This window comes from Tupaia chinensis, unplaced genomic scaffold (genome assembly GCF_000334495.1).
Source record: "Tupaia chinensis unplaced genomic scaffold, TupChi_1.0 Scaffold000350_1, whole genome shotgun sequence".
Taxonomy (NCBI): domain Eukaryota; kingdom Metazoa; phylum Chordata; class Mammalia; order Scandentia; family Tupaiidae; genus Tupaia; species Tupaia belangeri.
In genome coordinates this window covers 9,587,031-9,609,017 of record NW_006159844.1, presented here as the reverse complement: position 1 = coordinate 9,609,017, position 21,987 = coordinate 9,587,031, and the positions used below count along the sequence as shown (strand labels likewise).

General features: G+C 38.2%; 1 protein-coding gene across 2 annotated transcripts in view; it reads right to left on the bottom strand.

The window, feature by feature from the left end:
- The window catches only part of HECTD1 (HECT domain E3 ubiquitin protein ligase 1), a gene marked incomplete in the record, with an annotated part of 117,516 nt that overhangs the window by 26,794 nt on the left and 68,735 nt on the right, over positions 1-21,987 (bottom strand). The window contains 9 exon segments of one of the 2 annotated variants that reach the window (XM_027773407.1): positions 129-350; positions 1,033-1,869; positions 7,553-7,729; positions 7,825-7,991; positions 10,621-10,944; positions 11,223-11,362; positions 13,160-13,294; positions 18,417-18,522; positions 20,734-20,828. In XM_027773407.1, the coding sequence (XP_027629208.1) occupies positions 129-350; positions 1,033-1,869; positions 7,553-7,729; positions 7,825-7,991; positions 10,621-10,944; positions 11,223-11,362; positions 13,160-13,294; positions 18,417-18,522; positions 20,734-20,828 (2,203 nt within the window). 2 annotated transcript variants of the gene reach the window in all.

Below are 21,987 nucleotides of genomic sequence, written 5' to 3'. Positions count from 1 at the left end.
TTTCTCTGGAGAAGAGAAGCCCTTGGCAATGAAAACAAAACAAAACAAAAAAGCCCCAGAAACATACAAGAAAAGTATTGCTGTATAAATATCTAAATACTGTATTTCCATTTTAAACTACAACGTACCATATAAGGAATATTCTGCTTCCTGTCCTGTGTCACTCTCACTGGAGGTCGATGTGAGGCTGGTGGTTAAAGTATTACTTAATGACTGACCAACTGATAAAACTGTTGTTGCTGTAGCTACGTTGCTGCTGCTAGTAACACTGGATGTTGACATAGTCACAGTTGATGTAGTACCAGGTGTGGTCAAATTAGGGAAACTCTGAGCACCCATAAGAGGAGAAGCTAAAAACAAAAATGAAGCAAATCAGTTCAAATATCTAAGACTGTACAAACCTTAGAAAAACCAAGTTTTATACTTTCTAAAGATGAAGGTCATAAAACACTAATAATGCAAAAGTAAAAAAGAAACAACTTTGGGAACCCAACTGAAATCCAATTAAAAGTTATTGTTTTTACATTACTATTATGTTTCAAAATATTCAACTGAGCTTTTTTTAAAAAAGTGAAACAAGCAATGAAATAATTCCCAGTTCACTCTCCAAAGGAATAATTTTGACCCACTAAGAGATTAAAGTAGAACTAAGTAACTGTTACAAACTAGAATTGATTTAGGGCTTAAGTACAAGCTATGTGATGCTTTGGTTTCAATGGGCCATAATAATATTTAATAATTATCTGTTTCCTCATGCAACTTTGCTTAACCATTTATCATAAATGAGTGAAAAACAGAAGTGTTACTATTTTACCCTTTCAGAATAAGAAGCTCTTTATCACACCTAATCTGAGTTCTTAAAATATTATGATTCTATAAAATTTAACTTCACATTCCTCAAATGCTAATTTGATGTAGATGTATCTAACTTGATTAATAAAACTGCAGCTAAAATGCACGGAATGAGAGACCCTACTTTGTATCCCTCAGAGTGGTAAAAGCATTGGGTTCCATAAGGAAAAGCTCACTTACTTGCTGTGCTCATCACATTCCTCCCCAAAGTATTAGTGTTGTTATCACTGCTGCTTCGGCTTAGATTCATGTTGTTCGTGGCATTAGTCCGTGCTATGTTTGCCACTCTCCTTACAAAACTTTCCAAGCTAGATGTTTCTCTTGAGGACAGGTTAGGTACACTTGCACTAGAGCTCATTGGGGCCCCAGCAGCCAACAAAGAACTCACTGACAGTCTGTTACTTGCTGAAGAGCTAAGGGGTCGTTGTGAAGCAGCTTCTTTATTAGTTAATTCAGATACTGAACTAACATCAGGAGAGCTAACACTAACGATTCCCATGGATATTGCACTAGACTCCCCAGGAGTACGAACAGAGTTATCAGGGCCTAACTTCCTTTCAGCATTTTCACTTCCCATTTCCGCTGTTAAGGTGCTGGTGCTTGCACTGGAAGATGACCCTACTTCTGTTTGAGGGACGTTTTCAGCAGATGAAAGAACAACAATTGGTTCATGGACATCAGCTCCTGAAACTATACTGTGTTCCATTACAATTTCTGATCTCCGTTCCGTTTTGGTCGAACCCAAGCTGATGTCGCTGCTACTGGCCACGCTACACACAGAACTGCTGCTTCCTTTTCTACTTGAGGAGCCTGCAGCAGCAGATGTCTTGTCTGGACAGTTGTTTTTCACCAAGCTGCTCCATGATTGCGTTGTGCCTGAAACAGTGGATGAAACAGGTTTGGGTGATGCCACTGTATCAGGGTCGTACCCTGGTGCAAGCTTGAGGTCAAATTTTCCTTCTGCGCCCATACGGTAAGAGTTTGAGCCACCAGCATCCCAGGTGACATCAATCCAGCCTGGAAAGGGACAGGAGTTTGTGAGACCCAGCAGAAAGCAGATAGGAGCGTGTCAGACAGTAGCTCCACAATATGGGATCAGCTTTTCATTTCAGTGTTGTACTTCTCTGAATTTGTACAGTCATTTGAGGTTTGCCAACTAAGATGCAAATTTTTTGGACTTAACCAGTTCAAACATTATTGACTATATAAGGTTAGGTTACTTATTGGAAATCCTATATTATTAAACTGCCATGATAAAATTACATTGAACAAAAGGAATAGGTACCGTACACAAGATTTCCAGGAATCATTTAAAATTCTTCTATTTCCCCAATTCCTAAACTAGTGTATATAATGATATTTTAAAATAATGCAAGGGTCATGATTACATCTCCTAGCTTATCTTTTAAATGGAAGAATAGTTTAAAAAAATTTTTTAACTGATATGATAACATAATGCAACTTCAGCAAGTAAATGGAATCTAAGATTTTTAACTACTAAATATAATTATTGGTCAAATGTTCTTTCTAGAAGAATGTGCTGGCTTACTAAATTGGGAAGAAGCCCTCTAAAACACAAATAAGTCATGTATTACTGTGGAAATTTTAGGCCACTAGCTCAAATGAAACACTAAGTTAGCATTTCGGTTGTGTTCTCAAAGTTCAGTGGTTATTTGGTTCTCTTATGATTAAGTTTAATAAATTTGAAAAAGCACAGAAAATTCTAATAACAAAATATAAAAAGCATGCTGAGCTCTTTAATTAGACTCTATATACAAGAGCTAATAACATGTAAAGAACTAACAAGTATAATGATATTCAGCCTACGTATACTTGAACTTGAACGATGGTACTGTTTTTTTGATTTTTTAAAGGTAGTTAATGTCCAAAAGCAAAAGAAAAAAAAAGAAAAAAAAATTGCCTATTAGGAAAACAATAAAAATCTTATAATCTTATTTTATATTATAAGCTAACTTCTTCAGGGAAAACACAACACCAAAAAAACCTTCATTTTTAAGTAAACTGACCTTTATAAAGTTTAAAAGTACTTTACCCACACACGCACAAGGAGCAAGCTGTATCATACATGTCCACCCAACTTGTGTGTACACACACACACACACACACACACACACACACACTAAGGTCATATATGTTTGTGATGAAGCTCAGAGGAGTTAAGTAACACTGAATTAATTGTGGGGATTATGTATTATACGCTTACAGGTTCTGTGAAAGGAAGATTGACTGATATTATAAATACCTTATATGAGATTTCAATTTATTCTGTATACTCAAATAACCTCTAAAGAACTAACTTCTTTTTCCTTTTTTTAAGAGAGATTTTTGTTACAGGCATGTACACTTGCCAGAGACATCGAGAGACAAAAAGCAAGAAATCATCCCCCATGGGGGATAGCCACACCACAATCCCTTCTCCTTTCTCCTCTGGAGACTTTGGGCACACATGCACACATGCCTGGTGTGAGTTTTAAGTCACCGGGTCCAAGACTTGAACCACGGTCAACTATGTGGGAGTTCAGCGATGTAACCATTACTCCATCTGCTGGTCCTGAAGAACCAACTTTTTTAAACTATCTCTTCTGCTACATAGAAAAGTATGAGAAAAGGAGAGGTTCAGAAATATATTCCAATCACAAATAAAATTGATTTTTGTACTGCATTAAATGGTCCAAAAAATATACTGATATTTCATAGCACTTACCAAAATTCATAACCCTATATATGTTTTACCCAGAAGGCAGGGACCATACTTTGTGTTGATCATTAAGTATCTGAGCTCTAACCAAGTAGTTTTATATAGTAGGCACACAATATTTAAGGAATAAACTAATAAATTAATATTCCTACCAATATATAGACTCTTTAGAAGGGAAACAGATAAAATCAATACAATGTGGAAAAAATACAAAACAAAAATAAATCATTTATATGAGGCTTTAAACTGATATCTAAAACCTTGAAGAAGAAACCAAGAAAGAATAAATACATACTATTGGGCTATTGGAAAAGTCATGACATATTTTTCTGTTTGTTGATACAAACATGTGTCATGACTTTTCCAACAAACCAATACTTATGATATGGGTGCAAAATGTTCAGGTTCTCCTATGCTCAAAAGATATATAAAAAGATAAATAAGAGTTATTAATGGCTACAATTATTGGAGTAGTCAGTCACTGGCTTAAGTATTTGAAAACTAAGACTCCTCTCTGATATCAGTTTTTTTTTTTCTTTAGAGGTTTCTGCCAGAGGGTGTGTGGGCTTGCTGGGGGAAAGAGAGAGAGAGAGACAGAGACAGCAAGAGAGAAAGCAAGAAATCACTCCCCCAGGAGGGACACCCACACTGCAATCCCTTCTCCTCTATTCCCCTCCTGGGATCTTGGGTGCACACACACACACACCTGGAATGATTTTCCGGCCACCAGATCCAGGACTTGAACTGCAGTTGGCCCTGTGGGAGTCCAGAAACGTAACCACTATGGCATTTGCTGGGCCCTCTGACATAAGGTTTTAAAGAATGACAACAAAAATGGTCATGCTGGTCAGTGAAGACTGAGTTTCTACATTTGTTACGTCAGCAAAATCAGGTCTTTTTTGAAAACTAAATTCTGAAATTAAAATTCCATTTTGCCAATGTAATAAACTGTAAAGTTATATGCGATTCAATGTAATATAAGTAAGATGATAATAAGTAAATTTAAAAAAGAAAAGATTCCAATTTGCCTATACAGTCACTTCAGTTGACTCCATCTAGAGAAAAATGAACTGTTACATGTAACCTAACTAACTTATCAAATCCACATTTCAGACCATAATAATTTATGAGAGACAGAATATTAACTTACTAATAAGTAATACCAAAGTAGGGGTGTGGCAGTTAAAGAGACTGGATCCCACATGAGTGAGTGTAGTTAGAGTTTTAGACCCAAAGATCTGAAAAATAAGCCTGGCGCATGTGTATACAAGCTCAAAATCCTGACAGGAGGGAGAAATGGAGAAGGGATTGTGGTGTGAGCATCCCCAGTGGGGGTGTGCTTTCTCACCTTGTCTCTCTCTCTCTCCCTCTGGCAAGTACGCATGCCCTCTAGCAAATTTTTAAAAAGTGGGGACACAGGTCCAGCAGTTGGAGTAATGGCCATGTCGCTGGACTCCCATGTAGTCAACCACAGTTCGAGTACCGGACCCGGTGGCTTAAACTCACGTGGGGTGCGTGTGTGTGCGTGCCCAAGATCCCGAGAGGATAATGAAGAAGGGACTGCTGCATGGCCATTCCCCATGGAGGTGATTTCTTGCTGTCTGTCTCTATCTTTCTGGCGAGCGCACATCACTATAGCAAAAACCTCTAAAAAATAAATAAATAAATACATAAATAAAATAAAATAAGTAAATAACAAATAAAAGCGGGGATGGGGCAACTGGTGGCATGGTGGTTAAAGCAGCTGGATATCACATGGCTGACAATATAGTTTAAGTCTCAGACCTGGTAGCTTGCGAAACACACCAGGCACAAGTGCTTGTACCCAAAATCCCAAAAGTTGGAATAGAGAAGGGACTGCAGTATGAACATTCCCAGTGGGGGTGCTTTCTCACCCTCTATCCTATTTCTCACTCCAGTGAGCACATATGCTCGCTATTAAACTTAAATAAATAAATATTATCAAGATACCTAAAAAAAAGGACATCTGAAGTTTTTTAGTTGAATAACACTATTGTCAGCTCAACTGTAACTGTCATGAATTTTGGCTTACTGTAAGTCTGCTATGATTACAATGATTTGTCATCAAAGTATGACTAAGATAAATGTATTTGGTAATGCAGTAACTTAAAGGACAGAACTGTGAAAGTAATAAAAGCAAAGGGTTTATTTAAATAAATGCCTTTATCACATAAAATATGAGTACATGAAGAAATTAAACATTAGTAATTCTTCTAAACACTGTCACTGTTATTATAGTTCTTTAAATATTTGGCATAAGTTAAGAACATGAACATTTTACTTTCTAAATATTAGACAAAAATAATACAAACCAACCCACTATTATTTAGGGGTTGTTCTGCTAATAAGTAAGCCTCATGGTTAGAAAAAAATTAGCTACTGCTATAGTTCTGAGAATTAATAGCGATTTATTAAGTGGGTAAGGGCTTTGCTAACATCTAGAGCATGAAAGGTTAAGAATAAAAATTGAGGGGCTGGCAGCTGGCATGATGGCTAAAGGCACTGGATTTCCACATGACCGACAGTGGTTCAAGCCCTGGACCTGAAAGCTTGGTTTCTCACTTTCCCTTTCTCTCTCTCTCTGGTCAAATTAAAAATAATGATAATAAACAGAATTGAATAAATAAATAATTCTTAATGGCACTGGACTCCCACTGGCTGACCGCAGTTTGAGTCCTGGACCTGGGGACCTGGTGGCTTGCATTCTTACATTCCTCCCGCACCCGGGTCAAATTAAATAATAATAATAATAAATGAAGCTAAATAAAATGATTCTTTAAAAAAAAGGAATAAACTTGACTTACACAGTAACACATGCAAAACATGAAAGTTTAAATATCCCTAAAAGTGCAGGTAGAATGAATAACCACAAAATAAATCATAATGTACTAACAAAGAAGTTAAATTTCTGGTTCTATGCTTTATTGAAAAAAAAAAGTAAAAATGTTAATCCTTTTTCTACTACATGATATATAGCACAGTAAAAATTTATTGCCAGAGTTCTGTGAGACTAATAAAACAACAACAAATAAAGCATGAGAAATTTTAAAATGTCCTCCAAAAAACTGGAAAATAAATCAAAGGAAAAATTAAAAGGAAATATATCTTGAAGATACTCAACTGACACCAGTTTGACAATTACTTTAAATTAGTAGTAAAAAGTTTCTAATCAAAACTTCCCAATTTGTTTTAAAGAATTATTTAGGGACCAGTAGTTGGCATAATGGCTATGTCGCAGGACTCCCATGTAGTCAACCATAGTTCGAGTCCTGGACCCAGTGGCTTAAACTCACGCTGGGCACATGTGTGTGCGTGCCCAAGATCCCGAGAGAATAGAGGATAAGGGATTGTGGTGTGGCCATTCCCCCAGGGGTGATTTCTCGCTTTCTGTCTTTCTGGTAAGCACACGTGCCCTATAAAACCTCTCAGAAAAAAAAAAAAAAAAAAAAAAAAATTTTTTTATTCCTTTTTTTTTTTTTTTTTTTTTTTTTTTTGAGAGGTTTCTGCTATAGAGCGCGTGCACTCACCAAAGACACAGAGACAGAAATGAGAAATTGCTCCTCAGGGGGTGATGGCCACGCCACAATCCCTTATCCTCCATTCTCCTCTCGGGATCTTGGGTAAACAAGCACATGCGCTTGGTGTGAGTTTAAGCCACTGGGTCCAGGATTCGAACCATGGTTGACTACATGGGAGTTCAGTGACATAACCATTACACTAACTACTGATCCCACCTTCACTACCTGCCCCCAAATCCCCAAATTTTAAAATTTCCTTTATTTCTAAATAAATATTTTTCCATTTTAATGTGAAATGAATGTATGTTCTTCTATTAGTGCTGGTACATCAATATGATTTATGAACTACCTCAAGATATAATATATACTACAGTACAAGTACAAATACACTGCAGTACAAAAATAAATATTTCTACAGTACAAGTACTAGGTACCTACTCACCATTATGTAGTTCTCCTGTAACAGTGCCTTCTCCCTGCGGGCTGCCATCCTGATCTCGCCATTTCCAATCAAGGCCTCTGATGACACGAGCTCCTGGAACCATGTATTTCAGGACTTGGGAGCGCACTAGACGTCTCTGTCTTCTAAGATTAGCTTCTGCTTCCTTTGCTGCTTTCCCTGTCAAATAGAAAAGTGGCGAAATGTAAAGCAAATCACTTTTCATAGCTAAAATTGTTTCAGTAAGTTAGAAAAACGTCCTATCATCTCCTTACCTAGCTGATCTTCACATACTCCATTTACAGTGCCATAAAGCTCAAATCCAGAGAGCGAGAGGTAGTGTGTTTGTCCACTAGCATTCTTCCCCATCTGTTTAATTCTCACATGTCTCCACCCTTGTTTCTCATCCTTTGGTGGATCAAGAGGCCAGGTTGCAGTTGACCTGTAAATGTGTTAAAAGAAAAAATGTGTTATGTTTTAAAACCGATAGCAGATATTTGGGATGGGAGAGATTTTTAATATAATACAGAAAGTGGACAAAAAATTAATACATTTTCATATCCACTGAACAGTTCACTATTTATAAGAATCAAGAAACCAAGTAAAAATGAGATATTTAAATGTATTCTATTAATTTGACTCTTTAACATTAAGTGATTTTACAGTTTTTTTAAATTTAACTTTATTTATTTTAAATTTGACCAGAGAGGGACAGAGTGTGAGAGAGAGACATTCAGTAAGAAAGCAAGCCACCAGGCCTGAGACTTGAACTATGGTCAGCCATGTGGGAGTCCAGCAATCATTTTTTTTTTGAGAGTTTTTTTTTGCTGTAGGGTGCATGCGCTCGCCAGAAAGACAGAGAGAGACAGATAGAAAGCGAGAAATCACCCCCCAGGGGGGAGGGCCACACCATAACCCATTCTCCTCCATTCTCCTCTGAGGATTCTGGGCACACAGGCATATGAACCTGGTGTTGAGTTTAAGCCACTGTGTCCGGGACTCGAACTCGGGTCAACTACATGGGAGTCCAGTGACATAGCCATTACGCAAACTGCTGGTCCCAGTCCCACACTCTTAAAACCACCACACCACCTGCTGGCCCCAGAATTATTTAATTTCATTTATTATTATTATTATTATTATTAAATTTGCTATACTGCATGCGTGTTCACCAGAGAGAGATGGAGGAGGGAGAGAGGAGTGAGGGAGTGAGAAAGCAAGCCGCCAGATCTGAACTCAAACCGTGGGTCAGACATGCAGGAGTCCAGTGCCTTAACCACAAAGCCACCTGCTGGCTTGATTTATGATTAGTATAATTAAAAGATAAGGAAGTTTAAAGGGGAGAAATAAGAGATAAGATTTTGTGACAAAAAGGGTTTTTTAAAGTCCTGCAAAGTTTTAAATGGTACATTACAATTTTAACTTTAAAACATGAAGATTACCTATTATTCCGAATGTTAATAAATTCCTTTCATAATAAATGCAGAATACAATTCAACCCCAAACTCTACCCCATAAAATATACCACAACTTGCAATTAAAACAGAATGAAGTTTTTAGAAATACAGTATCTGGGACAAACTTGTAGCATAATGGTTAAGGCAGCTGAATCCCACATGGCTGATGCACATTTCAAGTTCTGTACCCAGTGGTTTAAGAAACACACCAGGTTCGGGACCAGCAGATGGCATAATGACTATGTCGTTGGACTTCCATGGAGTCGACCGCGGTTTGAGTCCCCAACCCGGTGACTTAAACTCATGCCGGGCACATGTGCGTGCATGTGTGCCCAAGACTCCAATAGGAGAATGGAGGAGAAGGGATTGCAGTGTGGCCATCCCCGCTGGGGAGCGATTTCTTGCTTTCTGTCTCTTTCTGGCAGCATACACGTCCTATAGCAAAAACCTCTCCAAAACAAAACAAAACAAACAAATACACCAGGTGCACATGCATGCATGCCCAAAATCTCAAAAGAAGGGAGAAATGGAGGAATTGTGGTGTGACCATTCTCCATGGGGTGTGCTTTCTTGTTTTCCCACACTCCCTCTCTCCCTCTATATACTCTGTTCTTACAAATTAACAACAACAAAAAAGAAATATAATTACTGACCTCCTTTCCTTAAAAATATATGATCATACATAAAATTCAGGAGATACATAAAAATAAGAAAAATTTGGGGGGGGGTAAAAAAAAAAAAAGAAATATTTAAGTCACCCTTAACTCTATAATCCACAATAGTCACTATTTGTTGGACATTCATATATTGACTATAAGGAGTATATAAAAAGCGAGTTCTATTCTATTGTTTTCATTACTGTGTTACAAAGGGGCTTCAAATGTTTGTGGAAAAATAAGAATTAAAGTATGAGATCATTTTGGTGCAAACAATCTTGAAATCCATAATTTTTCAAAATATGTACTTTCCATGAACTTTTTGAAGCACGTATCACATATACATCAATTTTTAAAACAAATACACTCAACTTTCTAGTAATATTTAATCTTTTTTTAGAAGTTTATTTCTGGGCAGGCGCGTGGCATGGTCATTAAGGGCACCAGACTCCCACATGGCCAGACCTGGCAGCTTGCTTTCTTATTCCCCACCCCCTTGCTCTGCCCCTCTCTGGTCAAATTAAAATAAATAAATATATAAATTTAAATAAAAATGATTTAGGGAAAAAATTGTTTTATTTCTTCTGAGAGAAACAACTAGAGAATCACCCTCGACAGGGTCTTGCCATACCAACTGAAACCTCCAGTCGGCTAGAATCACAAATGTGCCCAAGGTGTTCAGATAAACTTGGGACCTCTCACAGTTCATATGGCATCTGCGTTGCGCAACAGTGCTCTACTGCTATGCCACCAAGATCGAGCCTAATCTAAGCTTTCTGACAGTATTAGAATGTCAGTATTTCAAAGTTTCAGTGCCTGAACTACAGTATCAAATGATTTGTTTTTAGAAAGAAAATCCTTCAATATTTCATAAAGAAAAACGCTCATAGAATATAATTACAAAAATCAACAAAACTCTTTACTGAGGTTTCCAATGTGAAAAGATGCCTCAACTAACCCTGGTTCATTGAGACTGCAGTCATCAACATGGGTATACAAAGAAGTCCAGTTCTGTCCATCTTTGGATACCTGGAAAACCCAATTTCTCAGTGCAGACCTTCCATAACCACGAGCATGACGAAGTGTATATGCTGATGGTATTACCCAGAGACCCAGGTCTATGGCAAACCATGCATTCTTATCATCATTGCTGTGACAATTTAAAGCTGAATTATCACGACTTAATATGTCTTCTAAGCGACCATAAGGTAGATTTCTTCCTTCTGATGATGTTACTACTACAAGTCCATAAGCAGCCGGATTGACCCATTCATATGCAGTTCTATGCAAAAATAAAGAAAAATTAGCCATATTAAAAAATTTCATTTGATCACTAGTTTTCTTAAAATATAAAATTATATTAACTTAGATAAAATTCTACAATTAGAAATTCAGACTTTTTTTTCCTTACACAAAACAATTTAGGTTAACTTAAATTTAACCCTTGAGACAAAAATCCTTATACTGTAATATACTCAAAGAATGCTTAATAATTTTACTATACTTACACTTCTTCTATCCAGGTAAATATTTCACTTTAGCTTAAACAGAATGACTTACTTTGCATTTGTTCCAATCCAGTAAATGATTCCATTTTCATCAAAATCATGCTGATGCCGAAATATAAAATTTTGGCCTTCTCTTAATTTTCTAACAAAAACAAATGAGGATCGGTCGAAATCATACCACTGTTTTGCTACCTAGGTCAAAGAAAATATGGAAGACAGTCACCTTAATAATGCTGTGTTTAGATGTATTTTCCATTTATTTTTTATCTTTCTAATGTGATTAGTTTTACTGTAACAAAAGCTCATCTAAAAATATTTTTTCAAGGAGCTAGCAGGTGGCGTGGTGGTTAAAGCACTGGACTGCCACATGGCTAACTATGAATCGAGTCCTGGGCCTGATGGCTTGCTTTCTCACTCTCTCTCTTGTCTCTGTGTATGTGTGTGTGTATGTCTCTGGTGAACATGCCCTATACCAAATTTTAAAAATAGTAATGAACTAATAATCCTATAAAAAAAATTTAAATACAAAAAATTTAAATGTACAGAAAAATAAAGTCTCACAAAGAATCCCACAATTAATATGAGAGTATTTCTTTTCTTTACAAAAAGATTTTATTGGGACCAGCAGTTAGTATAATGGCTATGTCGCTGGACTCCCATGTAGTCAACCACAGTTCTAATTCCAGAGCCGGTGGCTTAAACTCACGCCGGGCACATGTGCATGAATGCCCAAGATCCCAGGAGGAGAACTGAGGAGAAGGGATTGCAGTGTGGCCATCCCCCCCGGGGGGTGATTTCTCACTTTCTGTCTCTCTATCTCTCTGTCTTTCTGGTGAGCTCACGCGCCCTATAGCAAAAAAAATAAAGATTTTATTTAGTTTTATGTATCCATTTATTTATTCATTTTAATTTGACCAGAGAGGGACAGAGTAAAAAAGAGAGAGAGAGAGAGAGAAGCAAGCAGCCAGGTCCAGGACCCAAACCACGTTTGGCCATGAGGGAGTCCAGTGCCCTTAAACACCACGCCACCTGCCAACCCCACACAGAGTATTTCTTTAGTCTACTATTTCAGTGCATAAAATAAATCAAGGTCTTGATCATATAAATGTATAAAAACATTTTCCATTACCATTAATATTTATATATTTTGACAGTTATATAATATTCAAATTAATAGAAATAATATGTGCAATTTATTTGTCAATCAGAAATAAGTAAATTTTAAAAAAGAGAAATTATGTACTTGACATTCTTCTACTGAATGGCAGTAAAATTTGGTTCGCTTTTTTAGTATTACAAAGAAGTATAATAAACATCTTCATATAGAAAGCAGTTATGGAATACATGAAATTATTGTCTTTTTTAATATAAATGCTCACTTTTTAAAAAATAATTAATTTTTGTTCATTCACATATTTTAATTTGACCAGAGAGAGACACAGAGCGATGGGAAGAAAGAGGAAAAGTGAGAAAGCAAATCACCAGGTCCAGGACTCAAACCGTGGTTGGCCAAGTGTGACTGTCCAGTGCCTTAACCACCACACCACCTGCTGATCCCAGATGATTTTCTTTTCTTTTTTTTTTTTGGAGAGATTTTCACTATAGGGCGCGTGCGCTCGCCAGACAGACAGAGACAGACATAGAGACAGAAAGCGAGAAATCACCCCCCAGTGGGGATGGTCACGCCGCAATCCCTTCTCCTCCATTCTCCTCTCGGGATCTTGGGCATGCACGCACACGCGACCGGCATGAGTTCTAAGCCACCGGGTCCGGGACACGAACCGCGGTCGACTACGTGGAAGTCCAGCGACATAGCCATTACGCTAACTGCTGGTTCCCCCAGATGATTTTCTTAAAATAGATTTTTAAAAATGAAATTACTGGGTCAAACTATACTACTATAACCATGAAGATATGCTCCCTAAACTGTCCTAAAGGGTTAAACCATTAGCAGAGGTGTGTTTCACCATGCCCTTTCCAGAAACTCACCATTTTCAAGAGATACTGTTCCAGAGATTCAACTGTAGCTAATGGTTCCATCTTCAACATTCTGCCAGTCCGGTCTATCAATGCAGTCTCACCAGGTGCACGTTCCAACCGGAATCGTAATCTTCGTGTAAGTATCTACACCAAAATAATCAAAATGTTTCAGAACATATCTTGCTTTTTGTTTAGAACTGTAAAATGGCACACACTACATGATCACAACAACTGAGATTTAAAATGAATAAGCACATTGGAAGGACTGATGAACAAACTCATTTTCTATTAATTTTTTTTTAAATGATCAAGTAAGTGATACTGCCTATTGAGAAAAAAACAAAGCTGGGAACCAGCAGTTAGCATAATGGCTATGTTGCTGGATTCCCACGTAGTCGACTGTGGTTCGCGTCCCGGACCCGGTGGCTTAGAACTCACGCCGGGCGCGTGTTGTATGCGTGCCCAAGATCCCGAGAGGAGAATGGAGGAGAAGGGATTGCGGCGTGACCATCCCCTCTGGGGGGTGATTTCTCGCTTTCTGTCTCTATGTCTCTCTCTCTGTCTGTCTGGCGAGCACACGCGCCCTATAGCGAAAACCTCTCAAAAAAAAGAAAACACAAAAAAACACAAAAACAAAGTTAACTGACTAGTTTCCAATCAACTTCTAACATATACAGTTTAAACAGAATTACTATAAAGTACTTCGATAGACATATTAAATCTCTATGAATTACAACTCACCATTTCTCTGGCAAGAGTTTGAAAAGTAGCTAATAAGCTTATTCCTTTAAAGCGGAGGTCCTCAAACCCTGGACCACTGACTGACATCAGTCCAGGGGCTGTTAAGAACTTGATCATACAGCTGGAGGCAAGCAGTGGGCAAACAAGCGAAGCTTTATCTGTATTTACAGCCACTCCCTATCACTCACATTACCACCTGAGCTCTGCCCATCAGAACAGCAGCAGCAGCATTTGATTCTCAGAAGACACCCCAGTTGGGACTGTTTAGTTGCAGGAAAACAAGCTCACGGCTCCCACCAATTCTATACTATGATGAATTGTATAATTACTTCATTGTATATTACAATGTAGTCATAATAATCAAGTGCACAATAAATGTAATGTCCTTCAATTATCCTGAATCAACCATCTCTCTACTTCCTTTCTAGTCCATGGAAAAATAGTCTTCCGAAAAATTGTCCCTGGTGCCAAAAAGGTTGGGGACTGATGCTTTAAAGCTAATCATAATGATATAATCTATAATAAGACTAATAAACTTAAATATACAAGACAGCTTTTAATCTATTTTTGTAGTCAACAAATACAGGATTAACAACTTTCTCTTTAGAGAAGGATTTCTGCATGCCCATGCCAGAGAGACAGAAATGGAGAGAGAAAAAGTGAGAAATCACCCCCCAGGAGAGAGGGTCACACTGCAATATCCCCTCCTCCATTCTCCTCTCAGAATTTTGGGCACACACACACATGCACCTGATGTGTTTCAATCCACCAGGTCCGGGAAACAAAGTGCAGATGGCCACATAAGCGTTCCAACCGGAATCGTAATCTTCGTGTAAGTATCTACACCAAAATAATCAAAATGTTTCAGAACATATCTTGCTTTTTGTTTAGAACTGTAAAATGGCACACACTACATGATCACAACAACTGAGATTTAAAATGAATAAGCACATTGGAAGGACTGATGAACAAACTCATTTTCTATTAATTTTTTTTTAAATGATCAAGTAAGTGATACTGCCTATTGAGAAAAAAACAAAGCTGGGAACCAGCAGTTAGCATAATGGCTATGTTGCTGGATTCCCACGTAGTCGACTGTGGTTCGCGTCCCGGACCCGGTGGCTTAGAACTCACGCCGGGCGCGTGTTGTGTGCGTGCCCAAGATCCCGAGAGGAGAATGGAGGAGAAGGGATTGCGGCGTGACCATCCCCTCTGGGGGGTGATTTCTCGCTTTCTGTCTCTATGTCTCTCTCTCTGTCTGTCTGGCGAGCACACGCGCCCTATAGCGAAAACCTCTCAAAAAAAAGAAAACACAAAAAAACACAAAAACAAAGTTAACTGACTAGTTTCCAATCAACTTCTAACATATACAGTTTAAACAGAATTACTATAAAGTACTTCGATAGACATATTAAATCTCTATGAATTACAACTCACCATTTCTCTGGCAAGAGTTTGAAAAGTAGCTAATAAGCTTATTCCTTTAAAGCGGAGGTCCTCAAACCCTGGACCACTGACTGACATCAGTCCAGGGGCTGTTAAGAACTTGATCATACAGCTGGAGGCAAGCAGTGGGCAAACAAGCGAAGCTTTATCTGTATTTACAGCCACTCCCTATCACTCACATTACCACCTGAGCTCTGCCCATCAGAACAGCAGCAGCAGCATTTGATTCTCAGAAGACACCCCAGTTGGGACTGTTTAGTTGCAGGAAAACAAGCTCACGGCTCCCACCAATTCTATACTATGATGAATTGTATAATTACTTCATTGTATATTACAATGTAGTCATAATAATCAAGTGCACAATAAATGTAATGTCCTTCAATTATCCTGAATCAACCATCTCTCTACTTCCTTTCTAGTCCATGGAAAAATAGTCTTCCGAAAAATTGTCCCTGGTGCCAAAAAGGTTGGGGACTGATGCTTTAAAGCTAATCATAATGATATAATCTATAATAAGACTAATAAACTTAAATATACAAGACAGCTTTTAATCTATTTTTGTAGTCAACAAATACAGGATTAACAACTTTCTCTTTAGAGAAGGATTTCTGCATGCCCATGCCAGAGAGACAGAAATGGAGAGAGAAAAAGTGAGAAATCACCCCCCAGGAGAGAGGGTCACACTGCAATATCCCCTCCTCCATTCTCCTCTCAGAATTTTGGGCACACACACACATGCACCTGATGTGTTTCAATCCACCAGGTCCGGGAAACAAAGTGCAGATGGCCACATAAGTCCACTACACCACCTGCTAGTCCCAGGACTAACAATTTTAAGTAGCTTCATTTGTGCATAGAACTTAACTAACTCCTATAAGGATAATTAAATATTTATATATGCATTTTAATAGCACTTTGGACCAGAAAATTATTAAAGAGAAAGAACCTGGTATTTCTATCTTTTGAATTTGCTCAATCTTACAAAATGTACCATACAAAATTATTAATAGAAGTATGCCAAGTGCAGTGGCACATGCCTATAACCCAGCTATGAGAGAGGCTGCCACAGGAGAAGAGCTAGTTCAAAGCCAACCTGAGGAACATAGCAAGACTCCCAACTTTTGGGACCAACATTTGGCATAATAGCTATGTCGCTGGACTCCCATGTAGTCGACCGCAGTCGAGTCCCAGACGCGGTGGCTTAAAATCACGCTGGGCACGCATGTGTACATGCCCAATATCCCGAGAGTAGAATGGAGGAGAAGGGATTGTGGCGTGGCCATCAAACCTGGGGGTTTTCACTTTCTCTCTCTCTGTCTTTCTGGTGAGTGCACGTACCCTATAGCAAAAAACCTCTCCAAAAAAAAAGGCTTCTGGCTTTCAAGGAAAAAAAAAGGGGTGAGTAAGTGGTGTGATAGTTAAGGCACTGGATTCCCATGTGGCTGACTACACTTTGAGTCTGAGTCTCAGACCTGGTAGCTTGAAATTCATGCTGGGCACGTGTGAGTACATGCCCAAAATCCTGAGAGGAGAATGGAGGAAGAAAGATTGCAGCATGGCCATTCCCCTGGAGGTGATTTCTCACTTTTTCTGTCTCTACAGCAAGTACAAGCACCCTACAGGAAATAAAATCTCTCAAAAAAAAAAAAAAAAAAAAAAAAAAAAAGACAAGGAAGAGGCTTACTATAGTTTGAAAGTTTCTACTTCCCCAAAAGTCTTATGTTGAAACTTAATCCCCAGTGCAGTAGTGTCGGCAAGTAGGGTCCCTGAGAGGAGATTATGTCATGGGAGTAAAGCCTTTATGAATGGGATTAGTGTCCTTATAAATGAGGCCTGAGGGAGCTTGTCTGCCCCTTACATGTCACAAGGACACAGCTAGACGGTGCTGTCTATGAGGAATCTACTGGTATGGTAGCTTGACTTGGACTTCCCAAGTAAGCAATATTTTCTGCTGTCTTTTTTTTTTTTCTTTTAAGAGAGATTTTTGCTATAGGGTGTGTGTGCTTGCCAGAGAGCCAGAGACACAAAAAGCAAGACATCATCCTCCAGAGGGGACGGCCATGTCACAATCCCTTCTCTTCCATTCTCATCTTGGGATCTAGGGCATGCACATGAGTCCAGGGTAAGATTTAAGCCTCTAGGTCTAGAACTCAAACAACAGTCGTGTACATGAGAGTCTAGCAATGTAACCATTACACCATCTGCTGGTACCTCAGCTTTTTTTAATATTACCTAGTACAAGGTATTTTATTATAGCAGCCTGAATGAATGAAGAAAGAACTTGACTTAATTCCAGAAAAGGAACCCTTTTTCTCTGCCCTTCTCCACTGATTTCACTTATGGTCTACCAAAATATGATTTATTACTTATAATTAATATTTACAAAGTGAATAATTAAAAACACTTTCCACCATGGTATTTTTTAAGATGTTTTTGCTTAGGGCATGTGTGCTTACCACAGAGAGAGAAAGAGAACGAAAAATCACTCTCCAGGGGGAATGGCCATGCCATGATCTCTTCTCCTCTATTCTCCTTCTAGCATCTTGGGTATGCATGCACACACTCCCAGAGTGAGTTTCAAGCCACTGATCCAGGACTTAAACCTTAGTCAGCCATATGGGAGTCCAACAACATAACCGCTAAGCCATGTGCTGGTCCCATCCACCATGATTTTATCAAATGAAACAGAACTGAAATGTGAATGAATTCAAGAGTTGTTAAAATATCAAATGGTGGAGCCAGCTGGTGACGTGGGCAGTTGAAGCACTGGACTCCCACAAGATTGACCACAGTTTGAGTCCTGGATCTGGAGACTCACTTTCTCACATTCTCTCTCTCTCCTTAGTGAATACACATGCACTACAGAAAACGTAAAAATAATAATAATAAATAAAAATAAATAAATTATTCTAAAAAAACAAAAGATCAGATGGCATTTAGGAAAAATCCTTAAAATATTAAGCAGAATAGTTCTCATTTTAATCCAATGTGAAAAGAAATTATTTAAAAAAAAAGAAAAAGAAAAGTATAACCTACTCCTAGATGCATTCCTCAGTACTGGCTACTGCATTTCTCTTACCTGGAGGTTATATGTGGATCCTGGTGTATCATACAAATGGAGAGGTAGACGTTCAATAGATTCCAGTACAGCTATCAGTTTTCTAATTAATGCAACTGCTGGTCGACTGTGGGAACAGAAAAACTGTTAAGAGCTTTTCCATAAAGGTATACAGGTGTTCATATAAAAACTGCAGTAACGAACCTCATATAATCCCTAATTTTTTTCATGAGTGCAAACAAATGTTTAATTTTGCATTAGACTACTTCTGAGTAAGGCAAAGATACTCTTAACAACCCAATTTCCTTCATTTACGAATTGGCCAAACTTGTAGTCTAGTGGTTAAAAGACTCGGATTCTTCATAGCCAACTATGACTTGAATCCCACCAGAGGCTTGAAAAACATGCCTGGCACATTGATGTGTATGCTCAAAATTTAAACAGGATGGAGAAGGGGAAGAAAATGAATTTCAGCATGACAAACTCCATTGGGGGAAGCTTCCTCTTCCCCCCATGCCCCCATCTCTGTCTCTCTTTTGCAAGCTCATATGGCCTCTGATGTTGGAGGAAAAAAAAAAAAGCCACAACATTTTTGGGGCGGGCAAATGGTGTGGTGGTTAAGAGCGCTGGATTCCCACATGGTCGACTGCAGTTCAAGTCCCAGACCTGGTGGCTTGCTTTCTCACTCTCCTCTTTCGCTCTCTCTCTCTCTCTCTCTCTCTCTCTCACTCTGTCCCTCTCTGGTCAATTATAAATAAATAAATAAATAATAAGTGAATGAATAAAGTTAAATACTTCTTTAAAAAAAAAGAATATTTCACTTTTTTAAAAAATAATTCTTTATTTAATTTTATTTATTCATTAATTTATTTTAATTTGACCAGAAAGAGACACACACACAGAGAGAGAGAGAGAGAAAGTGAGAAAGCAAGTCACCAGGTCTGGGACTCGAACCATAGTTGACCATGTGGAAGTGTCCAGCACCTTAACCACCATGCCCCCTGCTGGTCCAAAGAATATTTCACTTTTAAGAATTTTTATCTATTGCAACCAATGCAGATGAGTAATTAAGTTTAAATCATTTTATGAAGTTATATTTAATATATTATAAAACAGTTGTGGGGGCCAGTGTGGTGGTTAAAGGTGCCGAGTCCCAGACCAGGTGACTTGCTTTGGGCACGCACGCACACGCGCCTGGCATGAGTTTAAGCCACTGGGTTCGGGACTCAAACCGCGGTCGACTACGTGGAGTCCAGCGACATAGCTATTACGCTAACTGCTGGTCCCCCTAAATTTCATTTATTATTAAAAAATTAAGCGGCTACACACTGGCACAGTAGTAAAATGTAGTGCTCTGCAAGGCAGATCACAATGGGAAGGGTCTAGGTTCGCATCTGGAGACCTCCCTGAGCCTGCTGTGTGTATTTGCCCAAGATCAGGGGTTGCCTGAAGCTGGGATAAAACATGGCATCAAGACTCTGCTAAGGATGTTGTGTGTATTGTCCCTCTCTTACAAAGAAAATAAATAAAGTTAAAATAAAAATCAAATTGAAAGTAGACAAAATACTATAATGAACCCTCATCAATTATGACCCAGCTTCGCCAATTAACTACTAGTGGTCAATATGTTTCTATCTATAGCTCCTGCCCAGTTCTCACCTTCCCATATATTTTAAAGAAAATGCCATACAGGGATCAGCAGTTGGCATAATGGCTATATCAGTGGACTCCCATGAGGTCGACCACGGTTCGAGTCCTGGACTCAGTGCCTTAAACTCATGACGGATACGTGTGCGCACATGCCCAAGATCCCGAGAGGAAAATGGAGAATAGATTGTGGCATAGTCATCTTCCCGGGGGTGATTTCTTGTTTTTGGCCTTTGTCTCTCTGTGTCTTTCTAGCAAGCGCATACATCCTATAGCAAAAACCTCTCAAAAAATAAAAAAAGAAAATGCCATACAGTGTATCACTTCATACAGAAATATTCTAAGTATGTATCCCTTCAAAAAGAATGTTGAAAACATTATCATTTAAAATGAATAATTATTACTTAATATCGTCAATATTTAGTTCTCAAATTTTCAACAGGTATGTAATTTAAATGATCAGTTATATTCATAAGAGATGTATAATTTTTAAGTAAGTTTTCTTATTTCCATTAGACTATACAAATACTCCCAAATTCTTACTCTTGATATGTCTTTTTAATATAAGCTACCTTTCTTATAAAACAGAGCTCCTTTTGTGTGTGTGAACATTCTATTAGACATTTTAAAGGAAGTATACCATCTGTGTAAATATTACAAACACCAAATTAAAAGAAATTTGGAGCTTTACCTTTCATCATCCTCATTCTCACTAAAGGCTGTTTTGAAAACATTTATTCTTTCTACCAGTTGACTACAATCTTGTTTCATATCCAAGTCCATGCTCTGAAGAAAACAAAATGCAGAAAATATTAAAACATTTTTAAGGCTCTTACTGGTATTTATCAAAAACTCACTGGCTTCAGATTATATTTGAATAAATATGTTTGTTTTCATAGTACTACTTAAATGAGTCTTATGAAAAAATCAAGTATATCAAAACCATAATATCAGACAATATCACGTCACCTAATATGATCACTATAATTTTAATAAATAAAAACCATGATTTCATAGACATTACCATGTACTATATTACTATAATTTTAATATATCACTATAATTTTAACAAATGGTAAAATTCATGAATCTGAACAGTATATCACCATATAGGATAAAGATCAAGAAATTAAAACTGGGAACCAGGGGAACCAGCAGTTAGCGTAATGGCTATGTCGCTGGACTCCCATGTAGTCGACCGCGGTTCGCATCCCAGACCCGGTGGCTTGAAACTCATGCCGGGTGCATGTGCATGTGTGACCAAGATCCTGAGAAGAGAATGGAGGAGAAGAGACTGCGGCATGGCCATCCATTTCTTGCTTTCTGTCTCTCTCTGTCTGTCTGGCAAGCACACGTGCCCTTATAGCAAAAACCTCTCCAAAAAAAAAAAAAAAAAAGAAATTAAAACTGCAAATAGAACTGAAATGGAGAATAACCTTTTCAGTCATTTAAAGAAAGGAAAAAATTTACTACAGTAAAGAGATATTTGGGGCCAGCAGATAGCACGGTGATTAAAGCGCTGGACACTCCCGCATGGCTAACCAGGGTTCAAGTCCCAGACATGGTGGCTTGCTTTCTCACTTTCCTTCTCTCTGTGTGTCCGTCTTTCTCTGGTCAAATGAAAATAAATGAATGAATAAATGAGTAATTCTTAAAAAAAAAAAAAAGAGAGCAAGATATTCAAAATAAACTTCATCAAAGAAAAATACTGGGCCACCAGGTGGTGCAGAGGTTAAAGCAACTGGATCCCACATGGCCAACCCCATGGTTTGTGGTTTATGCATAAAATTTGGGTACTTACTTAAGTTCTATTTTATGTAACTTCTTTTTTTTTTTTTTGGAGGTTTTTTGCTATAGGGTGCGTGCGCTCGCCAGACAGAGAGAGAGAGAGAGAGAGAGAAAGCGAGAAATCACCCTCCAGGAAGGATGGTCACACCGCAATCCC